At 49.6% G+C, this 8,963-nt stretch overlaps 1 protein-coding gene across 1 annotated transcript in view; it reads left to right on the top strand.

Annotated features, from left to right (window-relative positions):
• The first annotated feature begins 756 nt into the window (after positions 1-756).
• Positions 757-8,963, top strand: part of LOC140402443 (cytochrome P450 2G1-like) — a 45,867-nt gene continuing 37,660 nt past the window's right edge. The window contains exon 1 of the mRNA XM_072490228.1: positions 757-1,077. Within this exon, the coding sequence (XP_072346329.1) occupies positions 898-1,077 (180 nt within the window). The 5' untranslated portion in view covers positions 757-897. The remainder of the gene's footprint in view (positions 1,078-8,963) is intronic.

Genomic DNA, 8,963 nt, shown 5'->3' with positions numbered 1-8,963 from the left:
CCCGAACGAGCAGGGAGGGCATCAGGGGCGGGGGGGGGGGGGGGCCTAGGGAGGGGGGGGGGGGAAGGAGGATAGCGCACCGAGTCAGCCAACACCAAACTGTAAATAGATAGGCATAAGACTTTTGCACTGTACAGTAAACAAATGCAAACTTCAATGGATATAAATGCCAATAAAAATATTTAAAAAAAAAAAAGAATTACTCCAAATGTCCTTTCCTCGCCGCTTTACAAATTTAAAAGTATTGGGGCTTCTGTCAGGTAGCCTTTCAAACATTAGGGACAGTTCCGGGATGGTGATAATAAATTGAGCAGGGCAACAGGGATAACTGCCCTACTCATCTCGAAGCTGGTATCACGGGATCTTCAACACCCCATCCAAGAGGGGAGGCGGACCATACCTCCGTGACGCGCAGGAGGAAGCCCCCCTCGGATTAACACCCCATTCAAACGGTGGCGCCTCCAACAGTGCAGCACTCCGATCTGCACAGGGTGGAATGTTGGCCGGGGTCTGGTTTTTTCTGCTCAAATTCTGGAGACTGGAACCCGTGACCTTCTGACCCAGATGTGAGCCTATACGCTCAGTCACAGAAGCATCAAACCGATGAGGGCAGGGGGGAGAGGAAGTTTTGATAAAATCAAACCACTAACGCACAAAAAAGCAATCAGCAAGTTGGCAAAGTGAGGCGTCATAGTTCCACGATCACAGAGCTTTGCAGCTGAGCGCAGCAGTCTCCACCCATAGGGAGGGATCAGTACTTTTCTTATAAAAGGCAGTTGCAGCTTCTTTTCAATGCTTGTTTTAACACAGGCCCTCCCTTAAAGGAACCAAAATCTGATCAGGAGCTTTGAAGCTTCCCAAGTTGTGCGCAGGGCCCATTCGTAGGCCGAACCTGGAATGGATATCACTGCCTGTGGCGTGACTCTCGCAGCCCTAATGCTGACCGTGTTGCTGCTCCTGTTTTCCTGGAAGGCTAGGCTGAGGCACAGCAGGCTCCCTCCTGGTCCCCCTGCCCTCCCGTTCCTAGGCAACACCCTGCAGATAGACAAACGAGCACCTGATCAATCCCTCATAAAGGTAAGCAAACTCTTCACTATCCCAGGAGGACCAAAGAAAAGAGTTAAAAACAGAGAGGTAAGAATATTGGTCTTGTATACCTTAAACGGAACGGTGGCACAGTGGTTAGCACCGTTGCTTCACAGCGCCAGGGACCCGGGTTCGATTCCCGGCTTGGGTCACTGTCTGTGTGGAGTCTGCACGTTCTCCCTGTGTCTGCGTGGGTTTCCTCCGGGCACTCCGGTTTCCTCCCACAAGTCCCGAAAGACGTGCCTGTCGGGTGAATTGGACATTCTGCATTCTCCCTCCGTGTACCTGAACAGGCACCGGAATGTGGCGACTAGGGGATTTTCACAGTAACTTCATTGCGGTGTTAATGTAAGCCTACTTGTGACACGAATAAAGATTGTTATTAAAAATGGAATGCCGGATAAAAGCTTGGAATAAGAATATGGCCCAAGCTGTTTCTTCCTATTGTGACTCGTTCTGCACTGTTTATTCCTCGGGACCTGTGGTGGGGGAGGGGAGCTGTCTGTACATTTGCACTCATTGTCTGGAGGTGTTGGAAGCCTGTGATACCAGCATGAAGTTCACCTCTGACACCAGGGGCACGGGGTCAAATAGTAGGAAGGCTGCCTGCCCTTGCATAGAAACATAGGGCTCGATCGACAGGCCACACCGTGCCCGACGGGGCGCTCGACATGGCCGGTAGTTACCGGGTGAGGCCTCCCGTGGGCTTCCCGCAGCCACGACACCTCAATGGGCGGGACCGGGCCTCACCCACGATCTGCAGGCCTCCCCAGGAAGGCCTCAATCAAGTGTCGTTCAGTACAGGTCCACGGGGAGGTCTCCCGGCCCATCGGAGATCCCCACGTGGCCAGGGATTGGGCAGGACAGCCCCCTGGAAAGCGGGCAACTTGACACTGCCCGGCTGGCACCTTGGCACTGCCAAAGTGCCCGGGTGGCACTGCAAAGCCAGCAGGCGCACTCCCAGGGTGGCAGTGCCGGGACGCCCAGGTGGCAGGGTAGTACTGCCAAGGATCAGGGCCAGTGAAGGGCCATGTACATGAAAGGAGGGTGGAGGAGGGGGTTCTGAAGGTGGTGGGTTGCAGGGCAGGTAAGTAGGGGCCTCTAGGAGGTGGGGGTGGGTGAAAGGTGGGGTCCTAGAGGGGGATGTGAGTGGCCTGAAGAGGGAGGCATTCAGGCTTCCCATAGCGGGTGTCCTCACTTGGGGAGGGGTAATGCCCATGTGTGTGTGAGGGGGTGACAATGCCCATGGGTGGGGGTGTGGGGAACCCGCCCTTTCAAAATGGCGCTCGATCTCTGAGCCATCTTGACCATGGAGGCAGACAGATAGCCCTTGCTTTTTCCCTGGGCAACATCCTTGAAACAGAAAACAAAAAATTCCTTCTCAACAAAAAACCTCTGTCAATATCCAGTGTTTTAAACAGAAGGTACATGTGACTCATTAGGAATTCAGATGACTAATTGCAATAAGAGTAATAGATGCCATTCTCCGGCCTGGAAACTCAACATTCTTCATCGGCAGGGTCAGCCCGTGAACTTTAACCTTATTTGTGAGGCGGTTGGCGAAATAGTGAGAGGTGGTAGAGAGTGTGTGTTTGTTCATCGATCGCTGTGTGTGTTTTAGAGTCTGATAGACATATGTTTGTTAAGTAAATACATTTTATCCTTGTGCTTCACAAGGCGCGTTCTGTTAAAATTAGTGCTTATGGCTAAAATGGCGTCAGCAGAGCTACACCTGGGCCTTATCATCTTGGACTGACCTTTTGGACCATGTTTTTTGTCAAAAGGTTCACTCATCTGAATTCTGGGGTGTGACAGAGAAGGGGGCGTAATCTTACAAGGGAAGTTTGGGCCTCTATCCACTAGAATTCAGAAGAATGAGAGGTCATCTTTTGTTTTATTCGTGCTTGGGATGTGGGCATCGCTGGGCCCATCCCTAATTGCCCTTAAACTGAGGACTTGCTAGGCCATTTCAGTGGGGGGGGGGGGGGGGGGGGGGGGGCAGTTAAGAGTCACCCGCATCGCTGTGTGGGTCTGGAGTCACATGTAGGTCAGACCGGGTAAGGATGGCAGATTTCCCTCCCTGAAGGACATCAGTGAACCAGATGGATTTGAACGACAATCGGCAATGGTTTCAGGGTCATCGTTAGACTTTTAATTCCAGATTTTTACTGCATTCAAATTTACCGTCTGCCAGGGTGGGGTTTGAACCCTGGTCCCCGGAGCATTACCCCTGGGTCTCTGGAATACTAGCCCAGTGACAATACCACTACGCCACCACCTCGTTGAAACATGTAAGATCCTGAAGAAGCTTGACCGGGGTGGATGCGGAAAGGATGTTACCCCTTGTGGGTTAACTAGGGGAGCACACCTCAAAAATAACGGGTCTCCCATTAAGGACAGAGATGAGGAGAAAACATTTTCCTCCCAGAGATGGTCAGTCTTTGGAACTCTCTTCCCCAGTGAGGGCTGGAGGCTGGATCAAGGAGCGTATTTAAGGCAGAAGTAGATAGAATTGACCAACAAGGGAGTCAAAGGTTATCGAGTGGTGGGGTCAATGGAATTGTGGAGTTGACACCCCCATTCAGAGCAGCCATGATCGTATTGAATGGCAGAGCAGGTTTGATGGGATGAATGGCCTCCTCCTTCTCCTAATTCCTAGAACAAGGGGGTCACTGTTTAAGGTACAGAGTAGGTCATTTAGGAATGAGACGAGGAGAAACTTCACTCAGACGGTGGCGAACCTGTGGGATGCTCTGCCACAGAAGGCTGTGAATGTATTTCAGAAAGGAATAGATAGATTTCTAGACATTAAAGGTGTCACAGTGTTTGGGAAGAGCACAGGAGTATGGTGTTGAGATAGAGGATCAGCCATGATCATATGGAACAGCGGAACAGGCTTGATGGGCCGAATGGCCTACTCCTGCTCCTATTTCCTATGTTTGTCATGTTTTATATTAAAATGTTCTTGTGCAGCGCCTCGGGGCATTTAATTACATTAGAGGTACTATGTAAACATAACTTGTTATTACACAAAGTCAACTTTCAGCCAAGCATTATGAGAGCTTGGAATACAGTCCCTCACTCAACGGTGAAGGGAGATGGTTGGAAAGCACAACTCTGTTTGAAGTGGTCCAGGAGCTGTCAATCAAAGCTTGATGTTTACAAACATTGGTTAGCTTCTCAGCTTCAAAGTTACTCAACCGTGAAGGGAGATGAATGGAACAATGCCCAGGTTGGGGGGGGGGGGCATGGAAGCTGTCAATCACAGCCTGGTAAAATCATTGTCAAGGAGAAATGAATGAAAGGTTTGCAGATCAAAGATCTGAGGGGTGGTGGGGGGGGAAACCCGGCTGACTGGTTTTCTCTTTCCAGGAATTGACAGGTGCTGCTTCCTCTGCCTGAGTCAGTATTACCCAGGTTAAGTTTAAAGCAGTGATTTTTTTTTCCACTGCCTCTGTCTGGACTGCTCTCTAGCTCCAAACAGGGGCCTCTCTTCTGTGGGGGCTTCCTAACATGGGGTCCCTCTTCTGCAGGTCAGTGGGGGTCTCCTTATTTAGGAGTTCTCGTTGGGGGTCTCTTTATTTTGGGGGGTATCTGGGGGGGGGGGGTCTTTACTTAGGGGGTCTCTGGTGGGGTGGACAGTGGAGGGAGGGGTCTGGTGGAGGTGGGGTGGGAAGATGTTGCATCGTGAGGGTAGGGAGAGTAGCCCTCCGATGGACTTTGGGGGCAATTCCCTTAAAGAGTTACCCCTTGGCCCACCGTGAGGTCCACCACGTTCAGGTACGCATTTGTCAGGGCCAGTCGTAATTCTCACCCATGAGGTTCTCGGCCCAGAGCATCACGCGGGCCCAGAAAACATGGTGTCCAGCCCGCTAAGTGGCTGCATATTGGTCTTGATGACCCATTTGCATTCTCCCGCCGGAGCGGGGCGCGAACCTTGATCCTAATGCCAGTGGGGGTGCCGGGGCATCGGGAACGGGTCGGTGCCAGTCGCTGTTCCCATTTTTTCCCCGACGCTGGATTCTCCGGCACATCGATAAACTCTGCTACCAACACCGCAGGGTGAAGAGTCCAGCCCTCTGTGTACACCCGGTTCAACGTGATTTATTTTCATTGCTGCAAAAGTATACTTTTATTCGTTAAAGAAAGAACATTACAAAACATTTCACATAATGCACGGTGATGATATCCAAGTTTTCTACGGGGATCATGTTGCACCCTGAGGTGCTTCAATACAGTCAATAAGAAACTTTACAGACATGTCAAAATGCTCATTACAAAAGATGCAATGGCATTTAAGCCGTTGACACAGATCAGGTTGCACTCTGAGGCGCTGATGGTAAGCCAGTAAGGACATCGGGAAGAGGGATGACAATGAAACAATGCCAGGAATATTTGGGAATTACCTGGATCGTATTTCTGTGAGGGCAGGTGTCTAATTATTTGTGTCTCAAATCCCACTTGCGTTTTGCTTTATTCAAGGGTGACAACACATCAGGGTCACTGGCTGAACTTTTGCTCTTCATGGGAGTTTACTGACTTAAGACTAACAGGAAATGCTTGTTAGACACACAAATCAGCAATGTTTACACAGAACGGGAAATTCCACAACCAGCCCGCAAATAAATATCCATCGCGGAGCGTTTTCCAGCAGTTGTCACTCATCGGGCTGAGGCCTTCGGCCTACCATGGGCAGTCGAAGCATCGTCACTCTTCAGGCAAGATGGATCCCAATCACTGATCACCTCACCATCTTCAGGCTAAAATCAAAATAGGGGTTTCCATAAGACATAGGAGCAGAATCAGGCCATTCGGCCCATCGAGTCTGCTCCGCCATTCTATCATGGCTGATATATTTCTCATCCCCATTCACCTGCCTTCTCCCCATAGCCCTTGATCCCCTTATTAACCAAGAACCTATCTACCTCTGTCTTAAAGAGACTCAGTGATTTGGCCTCCACAGCCGTCTGCGGCAAAGAGTTTCACAGATTCACCACCCTCTGGCTGAAGAAATTCCTCATCTCAGTTTTAAAGTATCGCCCCTTCAGCCTTCAGTTTCTGTTTTTTACGAAAGGACTTGACTGTCTCTTCCACTGATACACCTTCCTCCTGCCTCAGGGCTGCCTTTTCCCTCCTAACTCTCCGCTCTCTCTTCCCGCTATTCCCATCCCGTCTGCACAGGTGAAAACACGGCCCTCAGGACTGACACCGCTAATTTGAAATGAGTTGGTGATTCTCCCACTGGCGTGTGGTGGCAACCGTACGCAACTGGTCCATTTCCAGGCCTGAGCCTGAATGTTAGTTGGCTGATCGACCATGGGGGCTACCACAGGAACCCTGATTTCATCGACCGCTGTTTCCACAAGCGTGGACTTCCCAGAATCTTGCTGAGGGGATATTTTGTCCAGCCCTGTTTGGTAAAAGGACACTGATTCTAATTGTTGGCGACCCCTCACTCCCCTGCATGATGAAACATGGCGCCTCCCTGGTTAACATAGCGCAGTGACCTGTAGATGCATTAACCTTCAGAAACAATATTTGTATCAAAAATGTGATACAGTGGCTCCGTAGAACCCAATAATTCTTTTTCTAAAAGTGCCTTAGAAGCGGCGCGGCAGCCCAGTGGTTAGCACTGTTGCTTCACAGCTCCAGGGTCCCAGGTTCGATTCCCAGCTTGGCTCACTGTCTGTGCGGAGTCTGCACGTTCTCCTGGTGTCTGCGTGAGTTTCCTCCGGATGCTCCGGTTTCCTCCCACAAGACATACTTGTTAGGTGAATTGGACATTCTGAATTCTCCCTCTGTGTACCCGAACAGGCGCCGAGTGTGGCGACGAGGGGATTTTCACAGTAACTTCATGGCAGTGTTAATGTAAGCCTACTTGTGACACTAATAAAGATTATTATTACTCAAGTATTGTTAAGGGAGGTTAAACGATTTCCATAGTGGAATTCGATTCTCCAGCAACCGGGAAATACCCGCCCATAAAATGGGGTTTTCAAGACTTAAACGTGGGGAGCTGCAGGTGAAGAGGAGAGTCTGAGATATGGGAGAAACAGAGGATGGAGGGAGGAAGGAATGGAGGAAGAGTGGAGGAGAGGACAGAGGGCAAGGGGTCAAGAAGAAGAATGAGGCACCGCAGGAGGAAAGGTCACAAGAAGGAATAGGGAGAAGGAACAAGTGACGAAACAAGAGAGGATTAAATCTGTGTGGGAGCAAAGGAAGAAAGGGGTTAATAAACAGAAGGGACAGAAGGTAAGAAGGAAGAGAGGAGAAGAAAAAGACAAAGCAAAAGAGAGGTAGAGAGCAAGAGAGCGCTTACATTCCGTTCAATGACTTTCACACCCTCAGGGGAGTTCCAGCCAGTAATTTATTTTTAAAGTTTAAGCAATATCATGGAATCCCTACAGTGTAAGAGGAGGCAATTCGGCCCATTGATTTTGCACCGGTCCTCCAAAAGAGCACCCTAACCTCGGCCCAATGCCCCGCCCTATCCCCGTAACCCCACCTAACCTTTGGACACTCAGGGTCAATTTACTGCCCAATGGCACGGGGGTAAGGGCGGGACAATTTCTTGGTCAGCTATACTGCAGAAGGCTACGTCGAACTGCATCGGTACTTTGCCAAGCGGAATCACGGATCAGTTAAATGGAAAGCCATGGTCACCAATGCCTTTGAAGGGCGTGGTACCTGGGGGAGAAATCGCCATGGTAATATACCAAAAGTGTCAACCAATTGGCACACAAGAAGATCCCGTGTACACGAATGACCAGTTAATATGTTTCAAGTAGTGCAGCACGGTGGCTATTGCTGCCTCACGGCGCCGAGGTCCCAGGTTCGATCCCGGCTCTGGGTCACTGTCCGTGTGGAGTTTGCACATTCTCCACTTGTTTGCGTGGGTTTCGCTCCCACAACCCAAAAAGATGTGCAGGGTAGGTGGATTGGCCACGCAAAATTGCCCCTTAATTGGAAAAAAAATGAATTGGGTGCTCTAAACTTAAAAGAATAAATAAAAATATGTTTCGAGTAGGGGAGAGAGAGAGAAAGATTCAAAGAATAAGAGTAAATCAACAGTCAGCCCTTTAAAGAATATTATAAATCTCTGGTGTGTAACCCCAACATCAAGTAAAATGGTTACAGATTTAATCGCAGTTTTCAAAAAGGGATTTGGATGGATACGTAATGGGGGGAAATAATTGCAGACAGCTGGGGTGGGAAAGGTGGGGGATGGGTTCAACAGATAACTCTTCCAAAGGGGCTGATTGACCTCTTTCGAAGTCTCCTACGATGGTACGATGTTCTGGTTTCAAATCTCAGTGGGGAGCAAGGGCTCAGGAACCCCCAAACCTCAAAAGTGCCTCAATGACTCCCTCAGGACATTGCAACATCCGAAGATGTTGGGCCTCATGCATTCCCACATTCCCAGCTCCTGCGGTTAATGATTATTACTTTCCCTGGGTGAGCAATGTTTATCCTGAGCATCCTGTGTGAATGCCTCATCCGCCCCCCCCCCCCCCCCACCCAGCCCCACTCCCTGTATAAACTGCAAACTCAATGACGGCTTCCAGACGAGAGCCAGCTGTCCGCTAAACGATTATTCCTCTTTTTTACTAAGTCGATTCTTTTAATTTGTTATGTTAAAGTTCACAGGGAGCGTCAAAATGATCAGATAGCAATCAAAGGTTTCGGACAAGCCAAGCTCTGTCAAAGCAGAATTGACATGTGGGTTAAAGTGGGTGAGCATTCATCTCCAGGAATACCACAATGTTTGCACAGATGGTGAGTTATAATACTGGGAAACCAACTATGGAGGAGGATAATGCCAATCAGAACCTGGTAAACAAAACTAGAGCGATTGTTGTTGTGAGATTGCCACAAGA

This window comes from Scyliorhinus torazame, chromosome 25 (assembly GCF_047496885.1).
Source record: "Scyliorhinus torazame isolate Kashiwa2021f chromosome 25, sScyTor2.1, whole genome shotgun sequence".
In the NCBI taxonomy this organism is placed as follows: Eukaryota; Metazoa; Chordata; class Chondrichthyes; order Carcharhiniformes; family Scyliorhinidae; genus Scyliorhinus; species Scyliorhinus torazame.
The sequence above is the reverse complement of the archived record's forward strand: the minus strand, read 5'-3'. Positions and strand labels throughout refer to the sequence as shown.